The sequence below is a fragment of the Balearica regulorum genome, chromosome 4 (genome assembly GCF_011004875.1).
Source record: "Balearica regulorum gibbericeps isolate bBalReg1 chromosome 4, bBalReg1.pri, whole genome shotgun sequence".
NCBI lineage: Eukaryota > Metazoa > Chordata > Aves > Gruiformes > Gruidae > Balearica > Balearica regulorum.
The window spans coordinates 6,465,908-6,479,955 of NC_046187.1; the positions used below are offsets into that span (position 1 = coordinate 6,465,908).

The following is a 14,048-nucleotide window of genomic DNA, read 5'->3' on the forward strand; positions in this document are numbered from 1 at the left end:
CTATGTTTGCAGGGGTGGGGTGGGGGTGGGGGTGTGTGTATGGAAATTGCATTTGTATGATGATATAAATGTCTCCCAAAACTAGGGATTGCAATTACTGTATTTCTTTATGCCTTGTGTTTTTATAAATATTTAGTAGTTCTGAATTGTTTTGAAACACACTTATTTTTATTTATATTACTTTTCCTCTGGAATGGAAACCACCTTATCTTATTGTCTTTGGTCTCCAGTCAGAGCAAGATAGGACAATCTAGTCAGAGACACTAGACAGAATAGTTTGCATAGAATGAAAATTCAGTGCTTGAGGTTTTAGCAAATAAAAGGATTTTAAAGCTTTGTTTTAGTTGCTAATGTTTATATTTTTCTTGGTGAATTTAAAATCAGTGTCTTTGTTTATCTCCATTCTAATAGCTGTATTTATTCATAGAGACAGTAATTGAGGTGGTATTAATATTTTCTGTGTATATTTGTATTTTGGTGAGCGTGGATCCAAGTGCCTAGCTGCTTCCACAGATTTAGAAGACAAGAATCTTTTTATTAATTTATACTCTGGCTAGCTCCAAGCTTTTAAAAATGCTCGTTTAGAATCTTTGCATAAATATAGTTGAACTTGTCATTTACAGTTTTAATTTTTGATGTATTTTCTCAGTTTAAACTGACATTCTTCCCAGGGTCATATATTTGTTTTTCTTAATTCCACTTTCCTTTCCAGTCAGCTGTGGTTACTTTACATTGTGCATTTGGAGAAGAACTGTGTGTGTCTGATTTCAGCGCTATTTTTTAAAAGCGAAGTGGTGACAATGACATAAGAATGCTTGGTCACGAACATGTGCAATGGAATTACAGACAAGCATGACAGACTTATTGTAGGGTTTGCACAATTTTCTTCATGAAAACTTACGGCTTAATTTTTTCTAACTGATCTGATTTATGCTTTTTTAGATGATGATACAGAGAATTAGAGGAAACACCTGTTAATTATGAAGTATCTTCTAACGTTTATTGGTTACTGTTGAGTGGTATCACATTAGACAAATTTATCTTTTACGTGTTGCAGCCAAAGGGAAAGGAAGTGGTGGAGTGAAAACTGCTAAACTGTATGCATGGGTTGCTCTCCAGTCATTGCCGGAGGAAATGGTGATTAGTCCGTGCTTACTGGACTTTCTAGAGAAAGCTCTTGAAACCATTCCGATTACACCCATTGAAAGGAATTACACAGGTAAGTTGTATATTTGTTTTCTAATACTCTACGCTTTTTCTTTTTTTGTCTTCCGGTGCATTGAGCTGCTCTTCCCTTTAAATTCCACTTTCTAATGAGTTCTTGTACTTGTTAAAAGCTGTTAGTTCACAGGATGAAGACATGGGACAATTCGATATACAAGATCCCTTGGAAGAGTCCACAACATCATTAGTATCATCCTCGACATCAGCATATTCATCCTTCCCTGTAGATGTGGTGGTTTATGTACGCGTTCAGGTGAGATTTAAACTCAACATTCAGTATAGGAAATAACTTCAGTCACAGTCTTTAAGACAATCCATGCTTCTAAGTTTGCTTTTTAAAAATTAAAAAAATTATTTTCAAATATCCTTTCTGAGACATTAATGTCTAGTGTGATGATAAAATAGGACTTACTCAGCACAAGTTCTGAGATATTTTAGTGCCATGGAGACCAAAGAAATGAGCTATTTTGAGAAGTCACAAAAATTCTGAGCATTTTTCATCATTACTTCTTCCTTGTCTCTTTTGGACTTTTTTTTGAAAATATCTGTCATAACTAGTACTGCTAGCCATTGTGTATAGGTACCATTACAAAACAAAAATAATAATTAAAGATTTTCTCAGTTTATATGTAAAATGTAGGATGTAGTTGTTATCTGCAGGGTATTATTCACACTACTTAATATTTGATGTGTCTGGGCTTTTTACATGTGTAAGACAGAAAAGTGCTACTGCAGAGTGATTCAGAGCACTTGAGTTTGATCTCAGCATTGCTATTATATTTTTCCACTTGGCTCAAACGGCATTTTTTCCTGGTATAAATTTGATTATGTTCCCAAATTGAACAACATATTCTAACAGATGCCTTTTTTTTTTTTTTTTTTTTTGACACTTACGAAAATTAACCACAACAATCTGTAGCCTCTCTCAACTTTTACTTGCAAACTCATCTGGCCAAGAATGTGGTGAAGGGAGCTGAGGCTTTCAGCATCAGCTCAAGTGATTCTGTGTAGGTCTTGCATGAGATGAACTATGAATTGACTGGGGGAGGAGGAAGAGAGGGGGATGTACGCGTCCTCTGCAGCATCCAGGGTTCCTGCGTCTGAGTTTTTGGAAAACTGGTCAAAATAATACCCCTGGTGTTGGAGGGATTCTCTGAAATTAATGTATCTATATCAACTTGTATACGGTTATCTTACTAATTCTAAAACCACTCTAAAAAGGCTGCAATTTGCTTAGATTTAAAAAATACATCGCACTTTATAAGCCCAATTTGGGATGTTTTTAGTATTTCATATTTGTTCATTGAATGTTTTACTTTCTGTCTTTCAGCCCTCTCAAATCAAGTTCAGTTGCTTGCCGGTATCAAGAGTTGAATGTATGCTGAAGTTGCCTTCCCTGGATCTTGTTTTCTCTTCGAACCGAGGAGAACTGGAAACATTAGGCACAACGTACCCGTCGGAAAACGTGTCAGTTGGTGGCAATACTTCACAGAGTGGCTCAAAGAATTCAGTTAGTAAATCTGGAGCACCAGGTAATATAGATATGAATGTTTATACTATATACAGCGTGTAGCATAAATATAATCTTTGTTGTGTAAAATTAGAGCAGAAGATAAGCTTTTACACACCTTGAGGCTAGACATTTATGTGTTAGTGAGTTCAGTAGGATTTCTTCATGTTGTATCAGTTTCCCATAAAAGCTTGCACAGATACAGTATATTGAAATTTTTCTTGCATTGAGTTATCCCTTATAAAAGGTTAGCACCAATACATATAGAATATTTAAGCTACATTGCTACTACACGGGCATAACTTGATGTGCGTTTGGTCTGTGTAATATTGCTATTAACAGTCAATATTATTTCACATTTGAAAATGCTTTTGTACTAAAACTAACTTTTGCCAAAAAAAAAAAAATTTACTTCAGGTTCGTCACCTGGACTAGGCAGCCCGCTTGGCAGAACGCGGCACAGCAGCAGTCAGTCAGACTTGACTACTTCTAGTAGCAGCTCTTCAGGCCTGAGCTTTACCGCCTGTATGTCCGACTTTTCCCTTTACGTGTTCCATCCATACGGAGCTGGAAAACAAAAATCTGCTGTTACTGTTCTAACCCCTGGATCAGGAGCCTTAGGTACAGAACAAGTTTTTGTTTGTTTTAATGAACACTGTTCAAGTTTGGCATAATTTTTCTAAACTGAAGATTTGAAAAGGTCACAAAAGACTAAACTTTTTCCTTTCTATTTCTAGGTAACGTGGATGAGGAGCCAACTTCAGTTACTGGCCGAAAGGATTCTTTGAGCATTAACCTTGAGTTTGTGAAAGTCAGCCTGTCACGAATAAGGCGTTCGGGAGGTTCTTCCTTTTTTGAGAGTCAGTCTGCCAGCAAAGCTACCAGCAAGATAGATACTACGTTGATAAACATATCTGGTAAATGCTTGTTTCATTTTAATCCCATCTATTCAGCTAATTAGAGGACTGCTGTTCCAGTGATAGACTTTACTCTCAGCAGCTTTTGTAGATGTTACATGAGAGCCATCTACTTGTAGTGTGTAGTAAAAATTTTGCTCTTTTGGGGTGAAGTAGGGATTGATACTTTGAAGTTTTAGTTAAAATTTTGGCTATTGCTGAACAGTGCTTGCACAGCCTCAAGGCCACCTCTTTTTCCCACTCTACCAATGAGGGGACACAGCCAGCACAGGTGACCCGAATTGATCCAAAGGATATTCTATAGCATATGATGTTGCACTTACAATACAAGTTCAGGGAAAGGAAGAGGAAGGGGGGCTATTGGTGGTTATGACATTTGTCTTCCCAAGCAGCTGTTAGGTGTCCTGAGGCCGCGCTTTCCAGCAAATAGCTACATATCTGCCTGCCAATGGGAAGCAGTCTATAATTCTTAGGTTTTTTTTCCTTCACTTGCATGCACAGCTTATGCTTTCCCTCTTAAACTGCTGGTACCTCAATCCACAAGTTTCCTTGCCTTCCTTCTGTTTTCTCCCTCTCCCACAGGAGACTGGAATGAGTGAGCAGCTCAGTGGGTGTTTGGCTGTTAGCTGGGGCCAAGCCACAAGAGATAATGCCTAAATTGTTTGGGTTTAGTCAGCTTTAAGTTACATGTCATTTTAGTTGTATTGCAGGTATTTGTTGAGTATTATCAGAAGGAAGTGATTTCAAGTCATTATTTAGTTGTAATCTTAGTATGTCAACTGTATTATGTGGTCTTAGCATGCAAAAGAGGGGGGGGTTATTTTCCACCTAATGGCACAATGGATATTTTTCTTCAGGTATAAAATCCCATAGTATACATCAGCTTTGTACCTGAGAGACTAGAGTCTTTGAGTATTATTATTTGTTGAGCAATATCTATGCCTTCATTTTTTTAACCCTGTTTCCTGAGAACCCCAAAAGTCTGTATGACTGCGGTGTGGTACTATATGACGACATACACGGCAATGAGACGGAACACGTAATGCTAATCTGTTCTCACATAATTTGTTTCAATGACCAACTCAGTAGCTTGGTTAGCTTGTAAATATTTTTATATTAGCTATACCAGTAGTGCTTCTTTCCCACCCCCCCACCCCCCCAAAAAAAAATCCTTCTTCCTAAAATATGTCATTTATTCCTCACTGTCGTGTATCATTGGAATTAAAATAGTAGTTTGAAAATCCTCAAACTCTAAATAGGCTTCTTCACTTTGTCGCCATTCTGAATCTGTTTTACTGCTGCTCATCAAAAAGAGCGATGAGGAGTCTGAGGCACATACAAACAAGTAGGACCCAACATCAGTTATATTCTTTGGTTCCACCTTGCCTTTATGAAATGTGTTTATATCTAATATTGGATTTGGAGAAATGGCAACGCCTCAGGAAAACTATTTTTTTATTACAGCAGGGACTATACTGCTAGATAAAGAAGTATTTGACTATATTGAACACCTATTAACTAGATTTGGTTACCAAAACCTGTTACTACTAAGAGTTTACAGTTGTGTGTGTATTCTTTTTCTTTTTCAGCTGTCTGTGATATAGGATCTGCTTCTTTTAAATATGATATGCGCCGACTCAGTGAGATTCTAGCCTTTCCAAGGGCCTGGTACAGGAGAAGCATTGCTAGACGGCTTTTCCTAGGTGATCAAACAATAAATCTGCCAGGTAAGATCCTGCGTCTTATAATGAGAAACTTTTTTGTAGAAGGGGTTATAGTAGGAATTTTATAAACATTTATTGCCTGTGTATTATTACATATGTGATGAGATATAAATGTATTATAATTTACTCCATGTGCAGTCACTCTAATAAGTTTAATAGAAAATCCTAGAAAGAAATGGAAAATTTCTGAGGTAGAACATTGAATTATTTCAAGAGCTTATATTAATAAATTCAGTGGAAAACTTTTAGTTGTGATAAATGAAATAGATTCTAACACTCTCTAAATACTACTTAGTATATGGGAGGATATTGTTAAACAAAAATTAAATAGGTTTTCTGCCTTTCATGTGCTGCTTTTTTTTTTTTTTGTTTCTAGTAGCATCGGGTCCTGGAACACCAGATTCAATTGAAGGGGTAAGCCAGCATCTTTCTCCTGAATCATCACGGAAAGCGTACTGCAGGACGTGGGAGCAGCCCTGCCAATCTGCTTCATTTACACACATGGCACAATCACCTAATGTTTTTAGTGAACATAATGCAAGCAGCAGTATGTCACCCGGGACAGCATCTCATAGCTTAAAGTCTCCTGCTGTCACGAGATCCAGGAGCGTGTCTGACTCTTCAGTGCCTCAGAGAGGTTAGTAGACAATGATTTCTTTAGTCTTTTAAAGCATTTCCATCGGTTTTATGAAAAAAGTATGTTGTTACTGCTTTGTAGAAAGCAACTACAAAATACTCTTTTCCACTGTGCCTGGGAGTGGAGAGTCAATGGTTTAGAGAAAGGAAGATGTTGGAAATGGACGAATCAAGGTGTAGTTTGTTAGCGTACTTTCTATAAAATGGTCATTTCCTTTACGAGAGCAGGAGCTGTTTAGCTGGGATTAGATGAGTTCTCCAGGTTGATTTGATTGCATTGTCACCTTCTTGGCTCTCAGTTCTCATCCAAGCAATTACCAGGCTCTTGGCAGAGGGTTAATACCACAGCTCACAGGTGAGCTCGGTTATTTCCTTTCATCTGAGACTTTGGGCTCATACTGAGAGGTCTAAATAAGGGTAGTTTCAATAATAAAATATAATAAAGTAACTTTTAATGTCTTTTACTACAAATGTTATTGTATCTTATAGCAGTGTAGCACTGGCTGTGTGGGATGTTTATGGCATTAGATATAGATAGGAGATTTAGAAGTATGGTGCTTAGTTTAGGAAAAATATGTGAGAAAAGAAAGGACAGGTATTTTGTCTATTTAGAACACAAGCAAGATGTTTTATATGAACAATTTTTAGGAGAAGACACAGTTGGAGAAGGATTATGGCTGGTAGAGTGGCTTGTTGATAGGAAATGCAATTTTGGACATGCTTGTTAAGAGTACTGCCAGTTTTGTGAGAAGAGCAAGGAAAACCCTAATACTTGAAATTCTAACTTGTGCAAATAATTACTACCTGAATATTCAAATACTAATAATTCATTTTGTGAATACACTGGTATTTTTAAACAACTAAATCATTTAAAATGTACTCTTGCATGACTGACTGCAAATTAAAAATAATTTCTCTTAAAGATATTAGTAAAAATAAATGTTTAAAATAAATGTGTAAAATGAGTCAATTTCTGTGACAACTAAAGCAACATATATTGCAAATCCTCTAGTCCTCACTTATCCTCACTCATAGTTTTGTGGTGCTCCTTAAATATGGTGTTAGTCTGTCTTTTTGTGATATGTACAATGGATATAATCTGCCAGTTTTTCCTAGCATGTGGAATAATTTAAATTTTTGTCTAATTTTTTGTTTAGATACTCTCTCAAAAACATCAACTCCATTTAATAAGTCAAATAAGGCTGGAAGCCAGCAAGGAACACCATGGGAAACACTGGTTGTATTTGCTATGAACCTAAAACAATTAAATGTTCAAATGAATATGAGCAATGTAATGGGCAATACTACGTAAGTATAAAACAAGATCAAGCATGTTTTAACAGACAGTGTTGGTTTTGGGGGAAAAAAAACCCAAAACATTTTCTCCACAGACTGTTAACAGCCTTTTGCCTTCTAGCTTTAAAATCCTAACTTTTTCAGTTTTGAACTGTGAAGCCCCTCATGAATGCTGGGTAGGTGCTTAATCCTGGGTAGATCTTAATCCCATCTACCTAATCCACGTTACTTACTGCTTTCCAGTAAATAATTTTCAGTTTCTCTTTTGACAGCCTGGAGAATTGTTGTCTATTTTCACCTCTGTTCTAGGTGGACCACCAGTGGTTTGAAAAGCCAGGGTCGTCTGTCTGTGGGTAGTAGCAGAGATCGGGAAATCAGCATGTCTGTTGGCTTGGGAAGATCACAGCTGGACTCCAGAGGGGGAGTTGTTGGAGGTACCATAGATGTCAATACCCTGGAGATGGTGGGTAAGTTGGAAAGCTGCCTGGTATTAGTATATACTCCAGACAATAAATGTGAAAAACTAAAGAACCTTGCTTTGTGAACCTGGTAGTATGTAAAAATTTTGGATTCTTGTGCATTCTGACTATGAAACACCCTTTGAATTGAAGGGGATAGCCTTCTGATCAAGGGCTGATTCAGTCTCAGGGTTGCTCTAAACTTACACTATCTAGTTATTCAACCTTCTGCCCCTTTCAGCTGTCTGGACAGGTGGCAACTGAAAGATTTGATAGCATTTCAGCTCCTAGAATTTCACAAGTGATTACAGTCTGGGAAATGCAAAACTGGCTTCAGAAAGAAGCTGGGTTTTCTGGTGCTACACCAGAGTCATGACCTCCCCATGCATCTGGAAAAAACCCCAGGGCTTTCTCAGTCCCTCTGTATCATGATGGATGGCGTAAGGGTGATACCACTGGAAAAACGGATTTTTCTTATTTTTAATGCTATACTTCTGCATTGCTTTGGTTCTATTTCAGCTCATATTTCTGAACACCCAAACCAACAGCCCAGTCATAAAATTCAAATTACCATGGGTTCTACTGAAGCACGTGTTGACTATATGGGGTCCAGTATCCTAATGGGAATCTTCAGTAATGCTGATCTTAAACTACAGGATGAATGGAAAATTAATCTGTACAATGCTTTGGACTCGAGCATCTCTGATAAAAGGTAATACTGCTTCCTGTTTAAAATGTATAATGTTTGATAAGGTCAAACTCTGCCTATGTGTCTTCTGTCTGGTACTGCTAACCAAAAAAAGTAAACGTCTGCTAGAAAGCAAAGGGTTTGTTGTTGGGGTTTTTTTATTGTCAGGAGGAAACAGATTAACTGCTAACGTTCTTGCTGTTTTTAATATCTAGTGAGATATTTGTCCATGGGGACTTGAAATGGGATATCTTCCAAGTGATGATTTCAAGATCGACTACACCAGACCTAATAAAAATAGGAATGAAACTCCAGGAGTTCTTTACTCAGCAGTTTGATACAAGCAAGCGAGCTTTGTCCACTTGGGGACCTGTTCCTTACCTCCCTCCCAAGACAATGGCCAACAACTTAGAGAGAAGCTCGCATGAGCAATGTAAGTGGTGCAAAAAATAGTATACTTCCCAAGTACTATGTGTTAATTGCAAAAATTCATCTGAGCAATTTTATACATGCAAGTATATCTATTTGACTTGAAATAGTTTCTTGAGTACATTTTTCCTGTAAATCTGGGCTGGCAATAACCTTTCAATGAAGAATGCAAATATCTCAAGTATCTTGCTAGACCTGGGGTACAATAATGAACTACTGTTATTTTTAGGTTTTAGTTAAAAATATGTCTTTTTATTTTAAAAAATCAAATTTTTTTTGCAATTTTCAAACTATTTCAGTAGAGTTGAAATGGTTTTTCAAAGTCTATTTCATAAAAAAAATATTTCTACTTTGAGTAGCAGTGAAAGTGTGATGTTATTCTTTCTATTAATCATGAGCTCAAACCATAATTTGTCTGAACACAATGAGTCATTGATTTCCAAGTATACTTGTTCAAGGTACTCTTAAGCTAAAACCACCTTAGATCACAAAGATGAAGTGGTGTCAATAAAAGAGATTAAAAATATTGCTTGTAATTCCATGTTTTATTAAAAATATAAATATGACAGCAATCTATTCTGTATCTTTCTGTTTCCTAAAGTTGTTCCTTGCTATTGCATGTTTACTTTTTAGTCTTGGATGCGGCCCATCATCGCCATTGGCCAGGAGTTTTGAAAGTGGTCTCTGGGTGCCATATATCCTTATTTCAGATGCCACTGCCGGAAGATGGAATGCAATTTGGAGGATCCATGAGCCTGCATGGAAACCATATGACGCTGGCGTGTTTTCATGGGCCTAATTTCCGCTCAAAATCTTGGGCCTTATTTCACCTTGAAGAACCCAATATTGCATTTTGGACAGAAGCCCAGAAAGTTTGGGAAGATGGTAATTTAAAAAATTTCCTCACTTCTTAAAATTAATTTAAAGGAATTTAGAGAATGTATTGATATGTAAGAAGAAATCAAAGAAAATGTACCGCTTACCTAAAATAATAATCTGTTCCCTCTCCATCTTTACCACCATTTGCTTTATCTGTGAAATAGTACAAAGTACATTTTCAATTATATTGGATATGTCCTTGATAATATGCCTACAAAGTGGATTGTCTGCCCGGTTGATTGCATGTCTCTGTTTATGTAGTCCTTTGTTTCTGTATGATGAATTTTGATGGTCTTATTGCTTATATTTGTCTTCACTTTGAGAAGTTTTTACTGTCTGTAGCTACTGAGGATTTAATTTTTCTGTTGTTTGCAAACTTTATAATGCAAGTTTTTAATGCCACTGGCATACTAATTATTCATATTAAATACCTGTGCAAGGAGAGGAGAGTGAAAGGAGAAATCCTACTACCCTTACCAAGCTGCTTTTTCCATTTTTCTTCTGTCTCCTCCCACGCCACCCACACCTTCAATGCAGGTACTAGTGAACACTCCACGTATATTGTGCAAACCCTGGACTTTCATTTGGGTCATAACACTATGGTCACCAAACCATGCGGAGCCCTTGAAAGCCCCATGGCAACAATCACAAAGATAACGAGGCGCCGCCATGAAAACCCCCCACACGGAGTTGCCAGCGTAAAAGAGTGGTTCAATTACGTTACAGCCACAAGGAATGAAGGTTAGAATCACGTTCATTAAGTTTTGGGATTGGGCTGCTTCCCCAGGCAGATTGTGCTGTTTAAAAGCTGCTAAACTTTAAGTGGGCTCCAGGAAGAAGGGAATCTCAAATAATGGAGTTGTTTTCTTCTTGACAACCTTACGGTGAACTGTGGAATCAAGCACAGCAATATGCTGAACAGCTGGAGGTGTTACTGAGCTAAGTCCTTTTTAAAACTGTGCAGTAAAGCCAAAATATTCTGATAGCATACAGGACATGTATCTGGCATTGCAGAGGCCTTTCCTTTTTTTCACTATATGCAGAAAATTTTCTTGTTTCACGTCCAGTTGTGATCTTGTAACAGGATATATTTCACTGTATATGAAGGATTTATGGATTACCTTGAAGTAGGAATATATTTAGGCGTCACACGATGAACACTTAAAAACTACTCATCTACCTAAAGCTTTCCTACCTTCAGCTGCTTCTAAGTCTTAAATTTTGAATCCTATCTTTAAATCGTTAATTGGAAAATAAAACTTTCAAGATAATGTTAAATCTTAAAATACAGCTGTCACTCTTTCATTCACAAACCGTAGAATCAGTAACACAAACCGTAGAATCAGTAAATGATACCAATAGAATTTCTGTGAAAGGGTGAATAACAGAATATGGCATATAGTGAGAAATGAGCAGATGATAGTTTCTTGAAAAAAATATTTTAAAATTATTGATATACTAATATTTATTTCTTTTGAAAGATACAACAGGATGTAGTGGTTGAAGTTCAGAAATAGAGGCGCTGTCTGTTAGATGTTTTTATGTAGCCCTGGTTTGCTACATCCGGAGCATTTAAGTGTATAAACAACAACATTTGATTGTTTGACCTTTTGTAGCCATATGTTTGGGATAAAGGATATAATCTTCTTAATAATCATACACCAGCAGTTTTACAATGAAATAGTAACATTTCTTAACTTTTTTAACAATTTTAACAACTAAAACTAATTCAAATGATGTTGCATGTGTACTGTGGTAAAAGTCTTGTGATAAAGTTGAATTCCTGGTCAACAGTGATTTCTGACAGCAATGCTGCCTTGGTGAATTTAGGTATTACTTGTATTAATCAGAAACATTTATTTTCATTTTAAGTACTACCATATTTTCAAACACAAAGGGCACACTTTGAAACCATATAGTCTATATCTCACTTACCTGAAAGCTCATTACTATAACAGAGTTGTGATAGGGTGGTCAGCTGAATAAAATTTGGACTTGAAGCTTCCAAAAAACAAACCAAGATTCCTAGGAGCGCTTAGACGTTCTGGTACTGGCACCTATTTCTTCCTCCTTGTTATTATGAGATGTATTTCATGACAATGTGTCACCCTTTGTGCTGACGAGAACTTTTTTATAATAAAGACTACTGAATTCAGGAATTTCCCATTTTCCCTGTAGAGTTAAACCTGCTTCGAAACGTTGATGCTAACAACCCAGAGAGCAGCACAACAGTGAAGAGCTCAAGCTTGCTAAGTGGTTTCAGAGGTGGCTCCAGTTACAACCATGAAACTGAAACTATCTTTGCATTGCCAAGGATGCAGCTGGATTTTAAATCTATTCATGTTCAAGAGCCCCAAGAGCCTTCATTACAAGGTGCAGTAAACATAATTTATTTTTTCTTGAGCCAAAGCTATTTCTCCATTTATGAGGAGTTGAATACTAAGCTACCATACTGATAAAAGGATTTAATCTGAGAATGACCTCAGATCTGCAAGAAAGGATATCATTTCCTAATAAAATGTAGAGAGAATTCTGATGAGAGAGAGTGAAGAACTAGGCCAGAGACTGGTCACTATAGAAAAAACTTACTGAGAGAAGTTTAATATGAACATTTCAGCTACGTTGGCTGTTTTTAGGGAGTTAGTTTTCTTATTTTTATTAAAATGTTAAAGACGTAAGGCCATTCTGAAAAAGGGAATATGAGATAGGAACCTTAAATTTGATGCTCTTGTTTTCAAAATGTTATCTTCAGCCTGCAATTGGAATTGGTGGGAAATAAGACTTGTGAAAGTATAACACATTAATGTAGATGTTTATCGTGGCTGAGCTGTGGTTTTACTTCTTACCCAATCCTGGATAGTACCACTAGATGAATCCACCTGTTGGGTTTTGGCTGTTTTTTTAAATAGCCAAACTAGCAAAATCTGCTATCAGCTTTTCTTATTGTTGAAAATTATGCACCGATAGCATAGCACAAGCTAGCGATGCTGCTCCGGGCTGACTTTCCATGTTGAGGATGATCAAGGTTGCTACGTGGTAGCATTTCTTTTATTTTCAACATCTTTCATAGAATACCAGAAGTTACTCTGACAGGAAAACTGTTAAAAAATTGCTGAGGCTGCTAACCACAGATGTTAATTGTGGCCCTTCACAATGTAATTTTCAAATAATTTGTATTCAAATTCTGTGTACTTTTATTTATACTGTATGCACTTAGAAGTGTATTAATACTATTTTTATCTGACTGTAGATACAAGTGTTAAACCAAAGGTGGAATGCAGTGTAGTAACTGAATTTACAGACCACATTTGTGTAACTATGGATGCTGAATTGATTATGTTTCTGCATGACTTGGTGTCTGCTTATCTAAAAGAAAAAGAAAAAGGTAAGTTGCTACTTATGAGGTAACACTTGTCTGACAATATGCAGTTTTCAGACTATTTAATAGTAAATATTTGCATGTTTTTAATAGAATTGACTTGTTAAAAATTGATTTAATTTTAAAAAGTTAAGCCTAACTTTGCTTCCATTGAAATCAATAGAAGTAGTATTAAATGTTCTTGAAATCTGGACTTACGCTATGAAATGACAGTTACCTCTTTCAATCATTAAGTGAAATTTAACTCTGCAATAACAAAGGCTTTTTTCTGGATTATTTTAGACTGAAAGCCAAGAAGTATTTTGGCACTTCTCAAAAAGTGCAACATGGTTCAGGAAATACTTGAGCTGATTTTTTTTAAGTCAGCTCCTGTGGGTCTGGAAGCAGAGTAGTTGCATACAAACTTACAAACCTCGCAGTGTCACTCTGCTGACGTGCCACCGCTGTGCACGGAGCTGTACTAGTATCTCCGCATGGCACTTTGCTACACTGTGTAGGTACAGCAGAAACTAACAAAAGGGGAAGAGAACTATTTTTGGTGGCACTTTGTAAAAAAATTTGTTTTCAAGCTATTTTCAAATAAATCCAAATTTAATCCAAATTCACAGATGTGTTTTTATTTTATAAAATAGCGTGTTTGGAGGAGAAGGAGCTGCTGTTCTTTTTCTGTATCCCAGGACTTAAAACTCAAGGAAGATCTGGGTTCATTCTGGTCCCCTTGCTGCCTTTGGACAAAGATTTAACTTAACTATTCCCCCACCATCCTCCTCCTCAGAGACTACTCTGTCAATCTAAAAAAAATATTCTAAACTTAGGAGCGTGTCTGAATTTTGCTTATGGAATATAATGTGCTTTGTTGAATGCCATGATGAATTTCAGAGAAAGCCCTTGTATATGGATGCTTTGGG

At 36.7% G+C, this 14,048-nt stretch overlaps 1 protein-coding gene across 12 annotated transcripts in view; it reads left to right on the forward strand.

The window, feature by feature from the left end:
* Nucleotides 1-14,048, forward strand: part of BLTP1 (bridge-like lipid transfer protein family member 1) — a 114,713-nt gene that overhangs the window by 98,979 nt on the left and 1,686 nt on the right. For 10 of the 12 annotated variants that reach the window (XM_075751092.1, XM_075751085.1, XM_075751086.1 and 7 more), the window contains 15 exons: nt 1,058-1,219; nt 1,338-1,477; nt 2,555-2,756; nt 3,152-3,355; nt 3,472-3,651; nt 5,241-5,378; nt 5,752-6,012; nt 7,169-7,319; nt 7,617-7,774; nt 8,285-8,477; nt 8,669-8,886; nt 9,516-9,767; nt 10,299-10,502; nt 11,940-12,134; nt 13,012-13,146. In XM_075751092.1, the coding sequence (XP_075607207.1) occupies nt 1,058-1,219; nt 1,338-1,477; nt 2,555-2,756; nt 3,152-3,355; nt 3,472-3,651; nt 5,241-5,378; nt 5,752-6,012; nt 7,169-7,319; nt 7,617-7,774; nt 8,285-8,477; nt 8,669-8,886; nt 9,516-9,767; nt 10,299-10,502; nt 11,940-12,134; nt 13,012-13,146 (2,793 nt within the window). The remainder of the gene's footprint in view (nt 1-1,057; nt 1,220-1,337; nt 1,478-2,554; nt 2,757-3,151; nt 3,356-3,471; nt 3,652-5,240; nt 5,379-5,751; nt 6,013-7,168; nt 7,320-7,616; nt 7,775-8,284; nt 8,478-8,668; nt 8,887-9,515; nt 9,768-10,298; nt 10,503-11,939; nt 12,135-13,011; nt 13,147-14,048) is intronic. The other 2 variants (XM_075751080.1, XM_075751091.1) reach the window with 1 other exon arrangement.